This window comes from Canis aureus, chromosome 22, assembly GCF_053574225.1.
Source record: "Canis aureus isolate CA01 chromosome 22, VMU_Caureus_v.1.0, whole genome shotgun sequence".
Taxonomy (NCBI): Eukaryota; Metazoa; Chordata; class Mammalia; order Carnivora; family Canidae; genus Canis; species Canis aureus.
In genome coordinates, this window is record NC_135632.1 from 17,665,788 (window position 1) to 17,689,272 (window position 23,485).

The 23,485-nt window shown below is 35.4% G+C and overlaps 2 protein-coding genes across 5 annotated transcripts in view; one reads left to right on the forward strand and one right to left on the reverse strand.

Annotated features, from left to right (window-relative positions):
* Positions 1-23,485, forward strand: part of PIK3CB (phosphatidylinositol-4,5-bisphosphate 3-kinase catalytic subunit beta) — a 203,721-nt gene that overhangs the window by 90,288 nt on the left and 89,948 nt on the right. For all 4 annotated transcript variants that reach the window (XM_077864962.1, XM_077864961.1, XM_077864964.1 and 1 more), the window contains 4 exons: positions 6,483-6,706; positions 17,212-17,391; positions 19,954-20,124; positions 21,228-21,305. In XM_077864962.1, coding sequence (XP_077721088.1) covers positions 6,483-6,706; positions 17,212-17,391; positions 19,954-20,124; positions 21,228-21,305 — 653 coding nt within the window. The remainder of the gene's footprint in view (positions 1-6,482; positions 6,707-17,211; positions 17,392-19,953; positions 20,125-21,227; positions 21,306-23,485) is intronic.
* The window catches only part of FAIM (Fas apoptotic inhibitory molecule), a 119,418-nt gene continuing 118,179 nt past the window's right edge, over positions 22,247-23,485 (reverse strand). Inside the window, exon 6 of the mRNA XM_077864966.1 lies at positions 22,247-22,333. Within this exon, the coding sequence (XP_077721092.1) occupies positions 22,262-22,333 (72 nt within the window). The 3' untranslated portion in view covers positions 22,247-22,261. The remainder of the gene's footprint in view (positions 22,334-23,485) is intronic.

Genomic DNA, 23,485 nt, shown 5'->3' on the forward strand with positions numbered 1-23,485 from the left:
TTTCTTTTTTGTTCTTTAAGATTTTGATTTTTTATTTTTAAGTACTCTGCAGAACTTGAACTCACAGCCCTGAGATCAAGAGTCACATGTTCCACTGACTGAACCAACCAGGAGCCCCCACAGTTTTCTTATGTATTAATGGCCTCATTAGAAAGCATCCCTTTTTATTGCTAGAGCTTCAAGGATTTCTTGATAAATTTTAAATTCTTCATTACAAAAAGTTTCTTCTTTGTTTGGATTGAAGAATATATGAAAAAGTAAAAAGAATAATCACTTATAATCTTATCCACGACAAGAATATCCACTGAACTATATTAAGATATAGTTCTTTCCTAATGACTTTGTAAGTGTATATATGAAAATATATAGCTTTTATATGTTTCTATGCTGGATGGAAGGAAGTAGACCAGAACCACACTGATTGTTAAAGTAAAATATTTGATAAACCAAAAGGTTAGCATCATAGGGAGAGCTAACTTTTGTCAGGATATGGGTGTCTTTTTGAGATATGCCATGTTTTCAAAACTTAGATCACTGCAACATGTTCTAGTTGTGATCTCCAATAAATATGGTCTTGTTAGCCACTATTACCTCTGCATGAGCTTGCCAGATTTAGCAAATAAAAATATACTAGATGCAAATATTACATGGGATATACTTAATGATAAAAATCATTCATCATTTATATAAAATTCAAATAGAATTAGGCATGCTGTTTTTTTATTTGGTGACAGTGCTGGGATCATACGTATATACATATATATAAATTGAATTTTTCATAAGCAGTGTGATGTAATTTCATTCTGTATCATAAAGTTTATTATATAAAAATTTTCAATGCAATGTGCCTGCAATTTGAATGATCAAGGTGCAAGGAGTGTTTTATATTCAATTGAACAGTTTATAAATTCTTTAACTATTTATAAATTTTACTTTAGATTTTCAGTGAATTTAGAAAACCTGTTGTTGATCATATACACAGATTCAAGTGTTAACATTCACTTAGGAAGTTGAGTAAGTCTGTTTTATTATTTTTTTATTTTTTATTTTTTAAATTTTTTTTAGTAAGTCTGTTTTAATATTTTAGAATGAATTTTCACTTTAAGTACCTAACAAGTCAATTTTTGCAGTTGCTAATTTGTATGTGGTGACTACAACCGGGGTTTGGTGAGGTCATGTGTCCTGGTAAGACAATAAACAATTATTTCAATTTAACTTTAGGAACAAGTTTGCTGCCTCCTCCGCCCCAAAGAAAACAATAGAACCTTTACAGATATAACTGCCCTGGTGGGTCTAAAAATACCTTTTCCTGAATGATAATTTGATCATTTTATTTTTTATGTTCTAAATAATTATTTACAGAGCTGCTATTTGAGCTCTGATTATATTCTATAGTGAAGGTCATCCCTTCAGATACCCATTAGTAAATCTTGATCAGAGGATTTTGTCAGCATCTTGAAAAATAATTTTTGAAAACTCCCTTATATTTTCCCTGACTTATCTAAAGTTGTGGTATATTTTAAAGTGAAGGAAATACAGAGTCTGCAGGATTTTAACAGTATCTTTAATGTGAAGAAATTACTCACTTTATACTCTTTTTATGAAAAGATTTTATTTGGGGCACCCGGATGCTCAGTCAGTTAAGTATCTACCTCTTATTCTCAGCTCAGGTCTTAATCTCTGGGTTGTTAGTTCAAGACCCAAGTTGAGCTCCATGTTGGGCTGGGAGACTACATTTAAAAAAATCATATTTATCTGTAAACTATATAATATTTTTATCTTAAAATTTAAGATTTACTTTCAGATTTTCTTACCAGAACACCTGTAAGAAATTAACTAGGTTTAAAATTAAGTTACTTAACCTAATTTCTTTTCTTTTTTTTTTTTTTTTTAAGATTTTATTTATTTATTCATGAGAGACAGAACGAGAGAGAGAGAGAGGCAGAGAGGCAGAGACACAGGCAGAGGGAGAAGCAGGCTCCATGCAGGCAGCCTGACGTGGTCAGACCAGGTCAATCCTGGGTCTTCAGGACCACACCCTGGGCTGAAGGCAGCGCTAAACCCCTGAGCCACCCGGGCTGGCCCTAATTTCTTTTTTTTAAAGTGATCTCTACATCCACCTTGGCACTTGAACTTAGAATCCAGAGATCAAGAGTTGCATGCTCTTCTGACTGAGCCAGCCAGGCACCCCCCTAATTTCTTATTTTTGGCAAAGTTTCTATTTTTAAGAAATCTTGTAGTGGTTTCTAATCTCAAGCTTTTTTTTTTTTTTTTTTTTAAGAAAAGCAGATTCTCGGGACGCTTGGGTGGCTCAGCACTTGAGTGTCTGTCTTCAGCTCAGGGCGTGATCCTGGTCTGGGATCGCGTCCCGCATCCGCCTTCTTATGAGGAGCCTGCTTCTCCCTCTGCCTGTGTCTCTGCTTCTCTCTCTTTGTCTCTCATGAACAAATAAATAAAATCTTAAAAAAAAAAAAAAAAAAGGCAGATTCTCAGAGATTGGGATTCAGTGAGTCTGGGATGAATTTAAGAACTCTGTACTTTTATTCTAACAGTTACGTGAACAGAGTTCCATATTTATAATATATTGAAAAAATTACCTAAACGGTAGCAATTGCAATTCAACAGTATATATTGAGTGTTTTTAATAGGCACCACAGTGTGAACTTGGGTGAACTTTGTTCTTTGTTTAATGGGAGCTCACAATCCAGTGGGAAATATGGATCAGTAAATAGACAATTACAATATTAATGTGTAAACTGTTATAGGTCAAGGAGTAAAATCAACTGAGAGATTGAGATGGCTTTATAGAAAACACACAACTAAACTGAGCCTTCAGTGCTGATTAAGAGTTGATCAAGTAGGAGTTGGAAGAAGGGTAATCAAGTGAGAACGGCATGTGTGAAGAATGACCTATTTGAGGAATAAAAGTAATTGACTATAGTTTGTGTAAACGGACAGCTAGGAAAAGCAGGAAGACGAGAGAGGCAACCAGCTTCAGAGCAGATGGAACCATTGAGGCTGTTTTAAAAATTAGAGACTTATTCCTAAAAGCAATTGGGAAGCTATCGAAGGGATGATTTTTTTTTTTTTTTTTAAAGATTTTATTTTTGAGAGAGAGAGTGAAGAAGCATGAGCAGGGGTTGGGGCAGAGGTTGCAGACTCCTTGCTGAGCTGGAAGCCCGATGTGGGACTCAATCCCAAGGACCTTGAGATTATGACCTGAGCTTTAGCTCAGGCAGACGCTTAATCAGTTGAGACACCCAGTCACCCTCGCAGGAATTTATTTATTTATTTTTATTTTTTTAAAGATTTTTTGTTTTAATTTTTTAAATTTTTTCATGAGAGACACAGAGAGAGGGAGAGGGAGAAGCAGGTACCCCTCAGGGAGCCCGATGTGGGACTCGATCCCAGGACCCCGGGGATCATGACCTGAGGGCAGGTCATGGCAAAGGCAGATGCTCAACCACTGAGCCACCCAGGCACCCTTCTTTGCAGGAATTTAAGTAGGGGAGTAACATGATCAGATTGCATTTTATAAAGATTATTCAAATTAAAAAATGGAGAATAGATCAGAGAGATTAAGACTGGGATTAGAGAAATTAGTGAAAACTGATGTTGTAATCCCAAGTGAGGGATGGTGATGGCCAGGATTAAGTTAATGGCTATAGGAACTGAAAGTGGACAGAGTTGAGAGACATTAGAAAATGGATTAGACATGACTTTTAATAGATAAGGGAAGAGAAAGAGTTTGATTTTTGTTAAATGTATTAGGTACTCATTTTCTTTTTTTACCTGTAATGCCTATATCCATGGGTAGAAATAGTTTCAACAGTGCTGAGAAAGAAGCTTCAAAATGCCGTAGGTAGTCTGCATAAATTACGGTCCCTTCATAGCTCATTTAGAGTATGTATTTCCATTCCAGATCTAGAACTATCCAGGAAATCATAATGTACTTTTAAGATTTTACCTTTGCTGTGTTAAACAACTCAAACATTTTTATTTTTCTATATTTAATGCCACAGTTTATTATAATATTTATTTATTTATTAAAGATTTTAATTTATTTGAGGGGTAGTGGCAGAGTGAGAGGGAGAAAGTGTCTTAAGGCAGAGTCAGTGCTAAGTGTGGAGGTGAACGTGGAGCTTGATCTCCGTACCCTGAGATCATGATCTGAGCTGAAACCAAGAGCCAGATGCTTGATAGACTGTGACACCCAGGCACTCCTTTAATATCTATTTTTGAAATAATAATTGGTTTAATATATAAAAGGAAATAGACAATGGAGGTATAAGTCTGCTGTCTAGATAACTCTCATTGACATGTATATGTTCAAATAGTATGGAGTCAAATGATACGGTATTAAATGGCCTTAAAATTAACAGGCTGGGCAGCCCGGGTTGCTCAGCGGTTTAGTGCCGCCTTCCAGCCCAGGGCCTGATCCTGGAGATTCGGGATCCAGTCCCATATCGGGCCTACTTCTCCCTCTGCGTGTGTCTCTACCCCCTCCCCCCACCTCTGTCTCTCATGAATAAATAAATAAAATCTTTAAAAAAAACAAAAACAAAAACAGGCTGCTGCACTGTATTTCTATTCTCAACACTTTGAAAAACTTTTATGTTGTCATCTCAGCTACTGTTCCAAAACAAAAATTTATACGTATTCTATAGTTTCTTTTGAATTTGCATAAAAGGAATCTTGCAAGACTCATTTTGTTTCTTCTTTTTACTTTTTTTTTTTTTTTTTTAAGATTTTTTTATTTATTCATGAGAGACATAGAGAGAGGGGCAGAGAGACAGGCAGAGGGAGAAGCAGTCCCCATGCAGGGAACCCAGTGTGCGACTCGACCCCGGGTCTCCAGGGGTCACGCCCTGAGCTGAAGGGAAATGCTCAACCGCTGAGCCACCCCGGCGTCCCCTTCTTTTTACTTTTAATATATCTGGGGCTTTTAACATAACACCACCAACCCTGTCTATTCATTTTATCACTTGTACTACTGTAAAATAATATATGGATGTATTTCAATCTTTAAACTAGATCTTAATGATTAACTTTATTTTCAGTTTTCAAATTATTATAAACAAAACTACAGTGAGCATTCTTGAACTGTTATCAGTACATGTAACAAATAATGTACAAGTACTTCCATAGGTTTGTGGAAATAAAGACCACCCAAATGAGAACAGAGTATTTACTCAGAGCTTGCTATATAGTAAAGGAACTTCATGTTTGTCAGTGTCTCTGAGGCAGGCAGGGGAGTGAGAGAGCCTTATACCAAGAAAGAAGGAAGGCCTTATATATGGTTAATGGAAGGTTGTTGGCAAGGAGAAGTTGGAGATGGGCTCACTAGAAGCTGGGCATCTTACGTAATTGATTTGGGTGTCCATATTTGGCTTTGGCTTTTCTGGTTGTTACTAGAGTCTCTCAGGTTGAAATTCCTCTTGGTAGGATTTTGAGATCAAAGAATCTATGTGTGTGTTTATAATTTGTAATATTAAATATATATGCCTTCTAGCACAATGTATTGCCAAACTTTAAACTGTTTGTCAATTTTACAGTTAAAAGTAGTAGTAGGCATAAAAATTTCTGCATGTTCATTTATTGCTGTAGGTTTCAAGAATTATTTATTAGGATAATGATAAGTTTATGAAACGGTTGCTATATTTAGTTGTCTTGATGGTAGAAGTGATTCATAGTTAAATACAATAAAGAATTTTATGTTTATGAGATTTTTGACTAATTGATAGACTATAACTATTGTTGAAAATTCACAGTGAACCAAAAGTTTAATCTATAAAATGTAAACTTAGTTTTAGGTAATAGCTTATATTTTAAGTTCATTTTTTTTAATTTTATTTATTTATTTATTTTTTATTTTTTTATTTTTTTATTTATTTTTATTTTTTTTTTATTTTAAGTTCATTAATTTAAACATTTTCAGATTCTTAAGCTTTCTTAGATATATTAAATGTGATTTACTTGGTTTGTAAAGAAAAACTAGATTTTTTTTGAAGATTTTTATTCATGAGAGAGAGAGAGTTTATGTGTGTGACATAGAAAAGCAGGCTCCCTGTGGGGAGCCTGATATGGAACTCAATCCCAGGACCCTGGGATCACGCCCTGAGCTGAAGGCAGATGCTCAACCACTGAGCCATCCAGGCGTCCAAAAAAACTGGGTATTTTATATATGGTTTTAAAGTGTGTATTATTTCAGCAATAATCTTTATAAAACTGGTACCCAATTACATTTCTTCAAAGCTACATGTCTATGAAGGTTTCAAATTTGTCTTTTTTAGAAATCTTAATTATATGTTCATCTTCTGTACATGAAATTTGTTATTTTATCTGGATATTCTTTTGATCTTTCATATTTTCCTGCCCAGTTTTATTTGCTTGATAAAAAATATCCAGTATATATGGTTGGATCTATTTTATATTCTCTTGTATTAGCTACTCAAAATGACACTTTAAATAAATTTGTTTAGGTCTACATGAATTTGATGCACTGAAGGATCCTGAAGTGAATGATTTCCGAATAAAAATGCGCAAATTCAGTGAGGAAAAGATTCAGTCACTTGTGGGATTGTCTTGGATGGATTGGCTGAAGCAGACATATCCACCAGAACATGAACCATCGATCCTTGAAAACTTAGAAGATAAACTTTATGGAGGAAAGCTCATTGTGGCTGTTCATTTTGAAAATTGTCAGGTATTACAAGAAATACTTTGTAATACATTTGTGATTTTTACCCGAATGCAGCACCAATTGTACAGGAGGCTGTTCCTCAGCTGGTAAATGCTATTACAAAGAACATTTTTAGATTTTAGATGGGTATAAATTTAGGATTATGTATAATAATCAAAAGTGACACATCTTTTGCACATATATGATTTTGAGATGCAATGATGTATTAGTCTAGATCGAGGTTGGAAAACCAGTTTTTGAATGGCTTTTCTATTTTATTTATTTATTTAGAAATCAGTTTCATTTAACTTCATTTTTAAAATTTTATTTAAAATCAACTAACATATAATGTGTTATTTATTTTTTTTTTTAAGTTTTTATTTATTTTATTCATGAGAGACACAGAGAAACTGAGAGGCAGACACAGGCACAGGAGGGAGAAGCAGGGTCCATGCAGGGAGCCCAATGTGGGACTTGATTCCAGGACTCCAGGATCACGCCCTGAGCTGAAGGCGGACACTCAACCACTGAGCCACCCAGGCGTCATTCTGGTTTTTATATTTTAAAGGGATGTGAAAAAACTGAGGGTTTTAAGAGATGTTTGAGAGAGAGAGAAAGAAAAAGAAAGAATATGTGACAGAGACTCATAGGTTGTCAACAAAGCCTCGTTCTTTATAGAAAAAGATTGCCAAGCTAGATAATGTTCTTTAGTGTAGATGTTTTATTTTCTCATTTGATTTTTTTCTTGTCTATAAAATTAAAGATTTGGTCAAATGATCTCTTTTTTTCCCATATTCTTATTTGCATTCTTTGAATATGTAATTAAGTGGTAATATGGAAATGAACATTATAATGGAGTGTATACACAGTTAATCCATATCTGAACGGTCACAGTTATACAAACCAGATTGTGATACTGCCTTTCTGTCTACTGTGGTCATTTTATGATCTAGGATGGGTCCTTAGAATTCGGGTTGGAGTTCAAGGATATTTTGTGTTGTTTTGATAACAGTGACTTTGATAACAATGACATAAATCTTTTCAGTAGCAATTCTCTATTGAGTACTTTACCATGCCTAGAACTATGAAAGATATTTTTTATATATTTCCCACTTTTAAAAAACAACTTTATAAAATATTATTATTACCATTTTATAGTGACAAAAATGAAAGGGAGAGGTTTATTTGGGGAGTGGGTAGGTTTTTTTTTTTTTTTTTTTTTTAAATGTCAGGACTTAGACCTGATCCAGGGTAGAGACAGATTTTATCTAGGTGTTTCTGTTTTATTCAGTTCTGCTTCCTTTCCAACAATATGTTTCTAAATATTTGTAGGAACCAATGCAAAAGAAGGAAAGGAGGAGCTGGCTTTCTGGCATTTTGCAGAGAAGATTTATCTAGGTTAAAAAAATTTTTTTTTCTTTTGCTGCTCTCACCTGAGATATGTTTCAGCTAAACTCCAGTTTAAACCAAGATTTGGATATTTTAAAGTCTCAAGATCAAGTTACAATACTATTTAGGGAATTCTGCAGTGTTGGAAGAACTAGAATAGGGAGTTTTACCATTGAGAGGGGACTAGAATTCAACTTGGCTGAAGGCATTTTGCCCATTTAGGTCAGTCTGCATTTCATTACATATGGGGCAGATCTCTACTAGATACACATTTTAATGTAATCATCATTGTAACAAAGTATATGTGAAAATAAATGTTTTGAAATTAGAAAAAAATGGAGATATTGTGAAATCTTACTGAATTCCAAGCATTCATAGAATTTTTCCAATTTCTTTTATTTATTTATTTTTATTTTTATTTTTTTTTTAAATTTTTATTTTAATCACCTAGTGATCATCATGACAAGTGAGTGTACTACTCAATCCCATCACCTATTTCACCCATATTCCTACCCACCTCTCCTCTGGTAACCATCAGTTTGTTCTCTGTAGTGAAGATTTCCTCTCTTGGTTTCTCTCTCTCTCTCCACAGGTTTCTTTAGGTTTAAAATGAGTCTCTTTTAGCAGTATATAGGAGAGTCTTGTTTTTTAATCCACTCTTTCACCCTGAGTGTTTTGAGTAGAGTGTTTAGTTCATTTACATTCATTGTAATTGTTGGTATATATGTATTTATGGCCATATTATTACCTGCTTTGTGGTTGTTAATAAAGATTTTCTCTGATTCTTTCTTTCTTTCATGGTTTGCTGATTTTGCTTAGTAATACATTTGGATTTCTTTCTCTTTATTCTTTGCATATTTATTAATGGTTTTTTATTTGTGTTACTGTTAGGTTTGTATGTAACCTCTTTGCATTTACCAGTTTATATTAAGTTGATGGTCGTATAGAGTTGAACACATCCTTTACTCTCCTTCCCACATTTTAGGTTGTCATGTTTTATATCCTTTTATGAGTTCCTTGATTGATACTTTATAAAAATATTCATTACTGTTTTTACGTTTCCTTCCTTCATACTTTCACTTTTGATCTTTTCTTTTTATTGAGTTTTCTGTTTAATATTTCTTGCCTTGCTAGTTTAGTGGTCATGAACTCCTTCAGTTTTTCTTTGAGAAACTCATTACCTTTCTTTGTATTCTGAGTGATAGCCTTGTTAGAGTATTTTTGAGTGAAAGTTTTTTTGCAATCAGCACTTTTAGTGTATCATTCCACTCCTTTTGGCTTGTAAAATTTCTACTGAAAAATCCACTCATAGCCTTAGGGGGTTTCTTTTGTATGTAACTGTCTTCTTTTGTCTTACTGTTCTTAATTTTTTTTATCTCTATATTTTGCCATTTTAATTCCGACATATCTTTGTGTGGATCTGCTTTTGTTGACCATTTTGGGGGTTCTCTGTGTCTCCTCAATCTAGATATGTTCCCTTCCCCAAATTAGGGAAGTTTTCAGATATTATTTCTTCAAATAAATTCTCTGCCCTTATTCTCTGTCTTCCTCTGGAACTCCTATAATGGGAATGTTATTATTTTTGATGGAATTACTGTGTTCCCTAAGTCTATTCTTATTTTGTATAATATTGTTGTCTATCTTGTTCATCTTGGTTACTTTCCAGTACTCTGTCTTCTAGGTCATTAATTCATTCCTCTGTTTTTTCCAGCCTACTGTTCATTCCATCAAACATATTTTTCATTTTTTTTTGAGCCCTTTATCTCTGCTCCATTTTTCTTATTCTCTATATTAATGGTCTCACTGATATCCTCCACTCTTTTTAAAGTCTAGTTAGTATCTTTATGATCATTACCTTAAATTCTCCATTAAGCATGTTACTTAAATCTGTTTTGCTTGTATGTCTGGCCATGGCCTTGTCCTATTCTTTCATTTGGGACAAATTCCTTTGTCTTCATATTTTGTCTGAGCCTCTCTGCCTGTTTCTCTGTGTGTTGAGAGTCAGCTACATCTTCTGTTCTTGAGAATAATGGCCTTATATGGAAAATGTCCTGTAGTGCTCTGCAGTATAGTATTCCCTGTTCCCCAGGGCCTGGTGCTTCCAGTAGCATTTCTCTTGTGTGCTGCGTGTGCTCTACTATCATGTCCTGGCCACTTTATCCTTCAGATCAATAGTCTACAGAGACTCTCTTTGCTTGTTGTGAGTAGTGTTTGGTACCTGGCCCAAATGTGGTGCCTTTTAACTACATGTGCTCTGGTCTGCTTATGAAATAAGATCTGTTGCTATTGCCACCAGAACCAAGGCCTCACAAAACTCTTGGGTCAGGAGACATGATGCTGTCAGGGGTTTTGGCTGGTCCTCTGGATGAGGAGGCCTGCTATGGTGGGACTGAGGTGAGCACGACTGGGAAGGGTGGATCATTAGAGTATGGGGAGCAGGGCTTGGCTTAAGCAAGTCATATGTGAGTGCCAGTGCTGTGCTTTGTTCCCTCAGGTGGCTCTGTGTTTATGTGGAAATTTGGGGAAATGACTCTGTGCCTGGCAGTTCCTTTTTTCACCTGTGGGGTCTCTCTATGGAGGTTGCCTCTCTGGAACTCCTACCCTGAGTTTAGCAAATAGCTCCCTTGCTATACACCATAGGCACTCCAAAGATCTCGGTTTCCATGCTGTATTTCTGTGGTCTGTTTGTTCCACTTTGTCTCCAGGAGTAGCCCCCAATGCCTCTGGATTCTCACCAAGCCAAGCCCACTGACCTTTAGAATTCCAGACGTTAAGCCCCACTGGATTCCTTTTCCCCATGGGCTCTTCTGTGTGATAATTTGTCTTTTGCTTTTCAGTGGTACAGCAGCTCCCTCTGTACTGCACAGGTCATGATCTTTTTCTCTTCTTCTTCTGGTTTTTTTTTTTTTTTTAATATTTTATTTATTCATGAGAGACATGCAGAGAGAGAGAGGCAGAGACACAGGCAGAGGGAGAAGCAAGCTCCATGTGGCGTGGGGGGGAGCCCGATGTGGGACCCAATCCTGGATCCTGGGATCACGTCCTTTGCTGAAGGCAGATGCTCAGCCGCTGAGCCACCCAGGTGTCCTAATCTTTTTCTCTTATAAGCCTTGTCTCTCCACTTCCTACCTTCTTCTGTGTGGCTTCTTCTCTACTGTTAGTTGTGGAGGCCTACCAGTCTTCAGATTCATTTCTGGGGTATTTAGGAGGATTTGATAATTATCTGTTTTATTCATGGGACCAGGATATCCTCTTCTCTTCCTATTCTGCTGCCATCTTCCCCTCCAACAGTTATAGACTTTAATGCTGAAAGTAGTTTGAATATCATCTAGTTAGACTCTATATTATATAGTAAATCTTTTCACCATCCCTTATATAGTGTAGTGTCTTTGACCAAATGCATTCAGTACTAAGGGGAGCACATGACCTTATTAAGTAGCATGTTTTCACTTTGAACAAGCACATATTTAAATTTTGATAGGAGATACTTAAAAATTCAAATTAGCCTTTTATGACTTCTGCCCATGTGGTTGTACTTTCTTGTTTTGAATAAGTATCCGATGAGTCTTCCCTTAATTATACATGCCCAGTATTCAGATAGTTGAGATATAGCTATCATAACTCTCCTTAGTCTTTTCTTTTAGCTGAACATTTCCATTTCCCTGAGGAATAAAGTTTCTAGTTCCGTATTGTATAGACTAGTAAAATTAATAAATTATTAAAGAAATTTGGAAAGCTACATAGAGTTTATCATTCTTTGTTTAGGCAAGTAAGATCATATTAAAAAAAAAAAAATTGGTGCCTGGCTGGCTCAGTTGGTAGAGTGTGCAACTCCTGATCTCAGGGTTGTGAGTTTGATCCCCACATTGGGTATAGAAATTACTTAAAAATGAAATCTTTAAAAATAAATAAATAAAAATAAACCCCCCAATTCATAACTTATTACCAGTATCATTTCATAAGTGAATAAATATTTCACCAACAAAAAAATAGGAGTGGTAATACCAGAATAAAGGATCATTAACATATTGATCATTCATACATGGATTTTTTTTTGGACCTCTGACTTTTATAAAATATTCGTTTGCCATTTCATCATTACTGCTAATAACCAACATTAGGAAGCAGTATGTAGGAACACTAAACATGAGATGAAATGTAACAAAGTATTCATATAGGTTAAAAAATGGTTTTACAGGATTGTTAAAATAGAGAAATAGAGACAGTAGTTTCTGTGAAAAATGTGAAATTTTTGATGACCACATCATCAGTATCATTTGGTATAGATCAGGGCTTTTAAGAAGCAAGGTAAATATAATCAGAGAACTAACATGGTTCAGTTTTCAAGAACATTAGTCCCAGCAGCTAGACCACAGAGGCATTATTTTTAATTCTGAGAGTCATAGTTTTTAAGGATACCAATAAACTGGAGCATCACTTTCAAACCTGTGTTTTTTTTAAACCTCAGCCAGCATAAGTTATATGAAATTATTCTGTCAATTAAGGGAGGGAAGCATATGGCATTTGAAATAGTTTCCTGTGTGTTAGGGGAACAGGGCAGGTTGTGGAAAGGGTAGAAGGAGGTAGAGACTATACTTTTGGGGGAATTTCAGAGAATATATCAGAAGCATGGGCAGAAATATGACAAAAAATGAAGCACATACAGTAAAACTATGAAGAGTATTTCTTCACCTGTGTAGACGTTATCTGAATAATCACAATTGTCAACACATAGAAGTAGTCACAAATGAACTCTGTTCCTTCCTGCTAAACAGAAGTATCTATCCCATCCATATGCCCATTGTCTTTTTTTTTTTAATATTTTATTTATTTATTCATAGAGATGCAGAGAGAGAGAGAGAGAGAGAGGCAGAGACACAGGCAGAGGGAGAAGCAGGCTTCATGCAGGGAGCCTGATGTGGGAGTCTCTCCAGGGTCTCCAGGATCATGCCCTGGGCTGCAGGTGGCGCTAAACTGCTGCGCCACTGGGGCTGCTCTGCCCATTGTCTTCGTTAGGTAGTCTCTCATGTACAGCTTTTTTTTTTTTAAAGATTTTATTTATTCATTCATAAGAGACACACAGAGAGAGGCAGAGACACAGGCAGGGAGAAGCAGGCTCCTCGCAGGGAACCCGACACTGGACTCGATCCTGGGACCAGGATCACGCCCTGAGCCAAAGGCAAACACTCAACTGCTGAGCCACCCAGGCGTTCCATGTACAGCTGTTTGTAAGCATTGAGCAATACAATGCAAGTCAACTCTTCAGTAAAATGACAAGTCTTTTAAAGATACAGTATTTTGTGAAGTATTTAAAGGAGATGATGGAAAATTGCTTAATATAGGAAAAACCAGTTGAGTTCTGACTACGTCAACCCAATTAGCAGTTTATTGAAGAAAATTAACATGAATGATGAGACACAGGAGTTCTTTAGAAGACATGAATGTAATAGTTTAAAAATTTTTTTTTTTTATAAATTTTTATTTATTTATGATAGTCTCACAGAGAGAGAGAGAGAGAGAGAGAGAGAGGCAGAGACACAGGCAGAGGGAGAAGCAGGCTCCATGCACCGGGAGCCTGACGTGGGATTCGATCCCGGGTCTCCAGGATCGCGCCCTGGGCCAAAGGCAGGCGCCAAACCGCTGCGCCACCCAGGGATCCCAATAGTTTTTAATTTTTTAAAAAGATTTTATTTGAGAGAGAGCAAGCAAGTGAGCACAAGCAAGGGGTAGCAGAGAGAGAGAGAGAGATAGAGAAAAATAGGCTCCCCAGACTCCCCACTGTGCAGGGATCCTGATGTGGGGCTCAATCCCAGGATCCTGAGATCATGACCTGAGTTGAAGGCAGACACTTAACCGGCTAAGCCACCCAGGTGCCCCAGGATTACCATTGGTCTTAACGTTTTGAGCTCTTGGTACTTTATACAGTTCCATTATATGAATGTACACTTGAACAATGAGGAGGTTATGTATGCCAACCCCTCTGTACTAAAAAATCCACGTATATCTTTGACCCCTACAAAACTTACCAGCCAATAGCTTCCTGTTGACTGAAAGGATTACTGTTAATATAGATAGTTGATTAACACGTATTTGTTTTAGGTATTGTGTACTGTATTTTTATAATAAAGTAAGCTAAAGGGAAGAAAATGTTCTTCAAATCATAAGAAAAACACATTTACAGTTTTATACTGTATTTATAAAAAAATATGTGTAAAGTGGACCTACACAGTTCAAATTCATGTTGCTCAGGTGTCAACTGTATATCCATTGTCTCAGTGGCATCTCTCTCAGAACTGATGATGAGGAATGTCTTTTCACATATTTATAAAACATTCATATTCCTGTTGTATTTCCTTTCGTCTATTTTAAAATTGTGTCTTACTGATTTGGATAAGATTTTGGTTTTTGGTGGTAGTAATTTTTGTCATTCATATGTGTTGGGAATGTGTTCTTCCTACGTGTGGCTTATTTCTTTTATCCTTTGTTTTGGTAGTTTTATTTTACTTTTTACTGTCATTCTAGTCAGTGTTCAAATTTTCTTAATTATCGTGTTATACATGTGTATACACACAGAACATATTAAGTTTAACATTGCTTTGTATGAAATGTCAATTTATGTATTTCTGTTGGATATATACCTAGAAACAGAATTGGTGAGTCATGGGTGTGTGTGTGTGTGTAATCAGTTTTTAGATACCACCAAATAGTTTTTCTCTTTTCTTTTCTTTTCTTTTCTTTTCTTTTCTCTTTTCTTTTCTTTTCTTTTCTTTTCTTTTCTTTTCTTTTCTTTTCTTTTCTTTTCTTTTTCTTTTCTTTTCTTTCTTTTCTTTTCTTTTTTTTAGATTTAATTATTTGTTTTGAGAGAAGGGGAGAGAGAGAGAGAGAGAATGAGAGAATGGTTGCAAGAACGGGAGGGGCAAAGGGAGAGAGGAGGAATCCCAAGCAGACACTGGCCTAGGGCATGGACTCAACATGGGGCTTGATCTCATTACCTTGAAATCTCGACCTGAGCTGAAACCAGGAGTCAGTTGCTTAACCAACTACACCACCCAGGCACCCGCAGACAGTTTTTCAAATTTACATTCCTATCAGAAATATATTGAGATTTTAGTTTCTTCACATCTTTGCTAACACTCGATATTGTCAAATTTAAAAAAAACTTTTGAGATTTGTCATGTTCCTTTTCATTGAGTTTTAAATTTCACTTAATATGTTTTATTTCTTGGCGTTCTCTTCGATTCTTCTTCAGATATATTTGCTCTTTATTCATTTTCATGTTTTTTTCTTAAAGATTTTATTTAATTATTCATGAGAGACACAGAGAGGCAGAGACACAGACTCCATGCAGGGAGAAGCAGACTCCATGCAGGGAGCCGGATGCAGAACTCGATCCCGTCACTCCAGGATCATGCCCTGGGCCAAAGGCAGGGCGCCAAACCCCTGAGCCACTCAGGGATTCTGCTTTTAATTTTTAAAACACATTAACTATACTAGTTTTCTTTTTTTTTTTTCTGAGTATTATTTCCAATATCTGAGTTTTTCAAGTCCAGTTCTGATTTCTGGTCTTTTCTTTAGATTCTTACTATCTGATAACTAAGAGTGTCCTCGAGTTTTGTATTTCTAAAAAGTTTATGAAATAGTAAATGGGACTCTTAGAATAATTTTATGATGTATTAAGGAGCTTAGGTCTTATTATTCACATCTGTCCTCTTTAAATACAGTGGCCACTAGCCACATATGTACATTTAAATTTAAATTTAAATTAAGAAAAATTAAAATTCAGTTATTCACACTAGCCACATATCAGGTTTCTCAACCATTTGTGGCTAAGTGCTATTGTATTGAACAGCACAGAATAGAATATTTCCATTTTTAAAGAGTTTTACTTGAGTAGCACTGCTTCAGATACATATGACCATTTGTATTATGTTAAAAAAGTATCATCTCTTTGTGACTCTCTTTTTAAAGGTAGATTACTTTCTAAGGTAGATGAAGGTTTTGAGGTAGATAGTGCAAGGAAATTAAGACGCTATATTGCTCTTTAGGAGAAAGATGAAGAATTGCTGAAGTAGAAGAGTGTTAGTGGAGATGGAGAAGAGTTTACAGTTGGCAACCCAAGGACATAAGATCATTGCTATCTTTTTGGGAAGTGAGGGGAGGAAAGTGGAGTCATGTGACTTTTCAAATGACTCTTTGGATCCTGGCTCATATGGTTTGATGCATATAGCATTAACTCATACAGGAAATTAGGAGGAAAGGGTAAATATACTACAGAAAATAGATTGGAACGCCCAGTAAATTTAGGTTTAAAAATTTGGAATTTGAAGTCCCTTGTAGAAAAGGGAAGTGACTTCACTTGGTGGAAATATTGCAGAATCAATCTCTGGTCAGTACACAGAGTTTTCTAACGATCACTTGTCCAGAGTAGCAGTTGACTGCTTTAGGAGACAGTGAATTTTCTTAAATTCTTGGTATGTGATCATATGATGGGAAATTATTTTGCTGGATTGAGATGTTTCAGATGTTATTAAATAACCTTTAACATCTGTACTTTTTGGATTTATGGTGAGCAGATTTGATAATACTCTGTTCTATCTATATCTTCATTAATTAAAGCTTCTTTGTTTTTCTTTACATGTTTATAAAATTGGACTGAATTGTTCATTTATAGTTTAATTAGTATAAAGTATATGTCTCTTCTTAATAGTGACAATATAAAATTCTTAGTATGATTTAACACCGCAGGTTTTTTGGTACCTTTTTCAGAGAAAGATATTTTAGAAAATAAAGATAGTCCCTGAGATATACATTTGATAAACTCTGATGGTAAATTTTAGTTAAATATATGCTTTAGTTAAATATTAATCTTAACTGTGGAATCAGTGGCACTTTGTATAGCGTAAGATAACTTGCGAATAATCAGAAATCTTAACAAATTTATCATGGACACATTATATTTAGAAAATAGGAAAATGTACTGAAATGTTAAATGTAAAGGATATGTATATATAACATACTTTATGTATATGTATGTATTATGTACGGATATATATATGATGTAGTAATAAGTATACATGTAAAAAGTGAGGTTTTTCAGCACAAATATAAAATTGCTCCTTTTTTTCTACCTTCCTTTTTAGGACGTGTTTAGCTTTCAAATATCTCCTAATATGAATCCTATCAAAATAAATGAACTGGCAATCCAAAAACGTTTGACTATTCATGGGAAAGAAGATGAAGTTAGCCCCAGTGATTATGTGTTGCAAGTCAGTGGGAGAGTAGAATATGTATTTGGTGATCACCCACTAATTCAATTTCAGGTATGTGTATTAACTGTCAATTTACCAGAGATGTGTGTGTGTGTATGTATTTAAGAATTTACATTTCTGATAAAAATGTATTGTCATAGTCAAGTATTTAGAACCTACAGAAAATTCATGATCCTACCTCCCTGTGAGATAACCATTTTTTTTTTTTTTTTTGAGATAACCATTCTTAAAATTTTGGCATACTTTGTTGTTTTACTTGTAGTTCTGTATATTTTTGGCATAATGATTATATGTTTAATGTGTGTATCTAAATGGTTCCTTTCTGCTTTTTTGATTGTTTCAGTGTTATATCATCATTTCCTGTGGCACTATGAATTCTGAATAAAATAAGCTATAGCTGCCTACTATTTTATTGTGTAAACATAATAATTAGGTAGGAAATATTCTGGGGGAAGTAAAATACAAGATTTTTTAAATTAAATGGTCACTAATTGTATTAAAACTTGTGCTTATCAGTTAACAAAGTCTTATAAATTTTCATTGTGAATTATAAAACTTTTCAGTTTCAGTCTAACATTTATATGTGTAATTGCCCTTCCCTCTGTTGTCTCTTAACTTCCATATATGGTAGGAGTTTTGTAAGAATTAGGTCTGACCATATTCAAAAGCTTTCCTCCATCTTAGACGACATACCTTTTTCCATGAAATCATGCGTTCCTTGAGGATAGTGCCTCATATTGTTTTTGGAGTACACTGGAGTGGAATTTAAATACCATGAGGTATGCTATTTATACGATAGGATCCTGGCTTTGCCTTCAAGGAACTTGAAGATATTTTTGTTGAAATTATATTTAGAGACCAAAAAATGGTCATTACATAAAGAATAAAGGCTAAATGCAAAGTTAGAAGAAAATACTAATGGGATTTTAGAAAAATATGTTATTACTCCTACTTGTGGATTTTTATTGTTTTAAGCAAGAGAGATAGAGATATTCCAAATATTAAGTGATGTTTGAATATAAGGAGCTGTGCTTTATTTACAGCTAATTGCAGATTTTTTTACCTTTTCAGATTTTTAGTATGGCCTTTAAGTTTTGTGGTTTACTAGGAAGAAAGTCTAGCAGCAATTGTAACTGCTCTGCACAGCTTTGGGAGCTATGGCATTTTGACAATAAGTGCTTGAACTGTATGTAGCCCATGAGAGGAAGAAGGAAGAGGAAAAGTACTTGGTGGTCGTAAAGGAGTGCTGGCTTCTACCCTCTATGTTCTGCTATCTTTTAAGTAGCCTCCTGCTTCTTAACACTTTTGTTTTAACCTTAATTAGTGGAGGGTATATTATTTTGCCAAAACTAGGAAAATTTTTTTATTTGTTTTTGTTTTGTTTTCTAGGATTTTTATTATAAAGAAATATAAAGACTTGTATACATTTTTGTACAAGGTCATGAGAGAGGAAATAATACCATATAGGCAAAGGAATGTGAAGGAAGTGGAATGACACATATTTCGTAGTGGAAAATTTTTGATTGAATATATTTATCATAATATGTAACTCCCACTTACAGACCATTCTGGAATTTTTTTTTTTTAATTAAGTATTTTGTGGGGATTCCTGGTGGCTCAGTGGTTGAGTGTCTGCCTTTGGCCCAGGGCGTGATCCTGGAGTCCCAGGATCGAGTCCCACATCGGGCTCCCTACATGGAGCCTGCTCTTCCCTCTGCCTGTGTCTCTCATGAATAAATAAAATCTTAAAAAAATAAAAAGTATTTTATGGTTCTGAATTGAATATAATACACTGAATCTGTGTAGGAAATTTATATTCTTCTGAGGAATGTCTTAGGTTTCTTTCTATTCAGATTTGTTGGGCATCCCTGGTAATGTGAATAACCACCCCTTTTCTTATATGCCTTTGGAAAGTCATCCTGGTCTCATGGAAATAAAACAGAGCATCAGGCTAAGATGGGCAATATGTTTTTGCAAGGGAGATGGTAATGGTTGTCTAGAGCCCTTTGCTGTAAAGAGAGACCAGGTCTGTTTCAGGGATCCATGGGAAAGTCTAAGATGACTACTTCAGAATGTAAAGAAATGGCACATGTGTACTGCATGTTCAGTTTTACTGACTGATTGGTCAAAGCTTGCACTGTGATATCACAGTCTTTGCCACTCAAGTCCCACCCCTAGAGAGGTAAGCTGATTGATCAAAATGTCAGATACTAAGTGTAGAAGACAAAACATCTAGACTGAGGTACATATTTTTTAAAGGTTTAGCAAAAAAAAAAAAAAAAAATACAAGTAGATTTAAAAATACTATTTATAAGATGCCAGGTATGTAATTAAGCTCTTCTGACTTTTAATTCTTTCATCTATGAAACTTTTACAGGGTTGTTAGGAAAATTCGGTACAAATATTAAAAAGCAGGTGGTTCTTAGGTCTTAAACATTCAATTAATGGTAGCAATTTTATGTTGTGATTTTAATTTCTTATATTTTTGACATTGAATTGTTAAGATATATTTTCATAGTATATTGGCATAGTGGTGTTCATCTGAATTTTATTCTTCTGTCAATTTAAGTATTTGCTTGGAAGTCTTTACCTTATTCTCTCTTGCCACTGTAGTATATCCGGAACTGTGTAATGAACAGGACTTTGCCCCATTTTATGCTTGTGGAATGTTGCAAGATTAAGAAGATGTATGAACAGGAAATGATTGCCATAGAGGCTGCCATAAATCGAAATGCATCAAACCTTCCTCTTCCTTTACCCCCAAAGAAAATGCGAATTATTTCTGTAAGTTTCACATGTGAACCTTTGGTAACCTCAAAAAGCATCTAATTTTTGTTAGGTTGTGTGCTTAAGCCTCACATATTTTCTCTGCTCACTTCTTCTGTGACAACCAGTGTACATTTGCCAAAAATCTATTTTCATTTATTGGTAATTATCTTTCTAGCTACTATTCTTTTTCCTCAGCTCAAGCTACATATAAATGTAAATATGCTATTTCTGGTTTCAGTGTTCTTTTTGTGTCACAGAAAAATAACACCAAATTAGAAATTTCTTGAGATAACATCTAAACACTGACTTCAGTGAGCAATTTGAGACATTCTAGTAGAAAAGTTAGATGTGTAGACATAGTTGATTTTCTAGTGTATTTCATTTCTGTCAGCTTAGCTATGATAGCATTTTTAGTATAACTTGATACCTTCTTATTGAATACTTTTAGAATTTATTTATTTTTTTAAAGATTTTATTTATTTATTCGTGAGAGACAGAGAGAGAGAGAAAGAATGAGACAGAAAGGCAGAGACACAGGCAGAGAGAGAAGTAGGCTCCATGCAGGGAGCCCAACATGGGACTCAATCCCACATCTCCAGGATCAGGCCCTGGACTGAAGGTGGCACTAAACCGCTGAGCCACCTGGGCTGCCCTAGAATTTAAATATATCAAAGATAACATTTTTTTTCCCAGAATGTACTATATTTATATAAAGCAAATCTTAAGTTTCTTTTTATTGATTGGAATAGTTAACATTTTTAAATAGTTACTCAGTTTCAACAAGTTGTATGTTTAATCTCCGCTTGATGATTAAGATATTCACTGTATATTAATTTAAATGGTCAATTCTTAATTCATCCAAAGCTTTAATACTTTTAGTTGATGGTGTTTAATTTAATGAATTTCTTGACAGTATTGGAATGCTGCCTGTGTTTTGTCATAAGAACTAAGTGCTAGTGATTGTGATGCTTAATTTAGTATATGGGATTTTCAGTTGTTAGTTTAGAGGTATTTTTTCATTATTTTGTTAGTGGACATGAGAACCGATAAGATGATTTCATTGCTAGTATATAATATTTATTTCTTTAATTAAAATACTCTATTTTATTCTTTTGCAGCATGTTTGGGAAAATAACAATCCTTTCCAAATTGTCTTGGTTAAGGGAAATAAACTTAACACAGAAGAAAGTGTAAAAGTGAGTACTTGTTAAGATTTGAGGTTTTTTATCTGCTCCATTGTTATTATTTATTATTTATTTTTATTTATTTATTATTTATTCATGAGAGACACAGACTGAGAGAGGCAGAGACACAGGCAGAGAGAGAAGCAGGCTCCATGAAGGCAGCCCGATGCGGGACTCGACCCCAGATCCTGGGATCATGACCCAAGCTGAAGGCAGGCGCCCAACCACTGAGCCACCCGGGAGTCCCTGTTATTATTTTTTGAAGATTTATTTATTCACTTTAGAGAGAAAGAGTGTGCGTACTTACGTGCGCATAAGTGCGGGCGCAGGGGGATTGGCAGAGGTAGAGGGAGAGAAGCAGACCTTGCCCTGAGCATGGAGCCAGTCATGGCCGGATCCCAAGAAACCAAGAGTTGGCCACTCAACCAAATGAGTCACCCAGTTGCCCCTATCTGCTCCATTATTTGAATAACTCACTGATATGCCTAATGAATGTCACATTGAAGATTAAGTTTTACCCATATTGGTCATTTACACAAGATAGATAGAATATGGTGACTTAATGTTAAGACAAGAATTTTTGTTTTAAAGTATTCTTTGAATAGTTGAAGATGTAATGGATGTAGTGACATTTTCCCCGTATATATTATGTGAAAGAACTTGCTTATTTTTTTTTTTAAGATTTTAAAAATTTATTTATTCGTAGAGACAGAGAGAGAGAGGGGCAGAGACACACAGGCAGAGGGAGAAACGGGCTCCATGCAGGGAGCCCGACTTGAGACTCGATCCCGGGTCTCCATGATCACACCCCAGGCTGCAGGCAGTGCTAAACCGCTGCACCACTGGGGCTGCCCAAAAGAACTTGCTTAAATCAGGAATTCAGCAAATAACAATTTAAGCCAAAACTATAGGCCACAGGTTCCTATGCAAGCTTCATTCTCCTTTGTCAGCCTTGTTTAGAGTTTGACTCAGTGTTCTTTCTCAGGCCTTTTTTTTTTCTTTGAAACTTGCTGAACACAGAGAAAATGTAATACCATTTCCTGGAAGAAAATAGAGGACTACATTATGGACCACAAGTTGTTAACACATGGAGATTTATTGCATAACCCCATATAATTAAGTAAAGACTTAACAAGGCATTTGTCTCAAAGTGTAAAGTATGCATTTTCCTCTGTTTTGCTTGGTAGGAAAGTGAGTGAATAGTTTTGTGATCCAAGAAAGAGATTCACTTAATTTGAGATGTTTGCTGGCATGAGGATATATTCAGGAGCAACTTGCCAAAGATTACCAGTGCCTTGCTTTTATAAATAGTCTTTAAATATTCTTTGGTTAGCTGTCATTAAAACAGGGTCCTTTTTTTGCTCTTATATTCTCAGTTAGGATTTAATTTTTAATGAGTATGCTTATGGTCAGTTAGCCTTTGTTTTCTGTTTTAGTGGTAATTCTATTTTTTCTTTGAACTTTTCTTAATTTTTGTTGAGTTGCGGAAGTATAACATGATTGTTAGAACAGGTAAAATAGTCCACACACCATTAAAGAAAAAAGTTATTGATATTTTTTCCTCTTACATATTGACTTGAGAAGTCTTCCTCTTACCAATTTTTCTGAATAAGCTTATATGGGATTGGTATTATTTCTTCCTTAAATGTTTGGTAAGATTTACTCCAAGCCATCTGACCCTGGAGTTTTCTTTGTGGGGAGATTTTTAATTAGAAATTCAATTTTCTTTCTTTCTTTCTTTCTTTCTTTCTTTCTTTCTTTCTTTCTTTCTTTCTTGATTTATTTGAGAAAGAAAGGGAGAGTGAGCAAGTGGGGGGAAGGGGCAGAGGGAGAGAAGGAATCTCAAGCAGACTCCCCTCTGAGCACAGAGCCTGAGATGGGGCCCCCATCCCATGACCTGGGCCGAAAATAAGAGTTGGACACTTAACCCACTGAGCCACCCAGGCACCCCTAGGAATTTAATTTCTTTAATGGATATATAGAAAGTCCGATTTTCTAGGTTTTTTTTTTTTTTTAAGACTTTATTTATTCATGAGATAGAAAGAGAGAGAGAGGCAGAGACATGGGCAGAGGGAGAAAGCAGGCTCCATGCAGGGATGGAGGATTGATGTGGGACTCAATCCTGGGTCTCCAGGATCACATCCTAGACTGAAGGCAGCGCTAAACCGCTGAGCCACCCGGGCTGCTCTCTT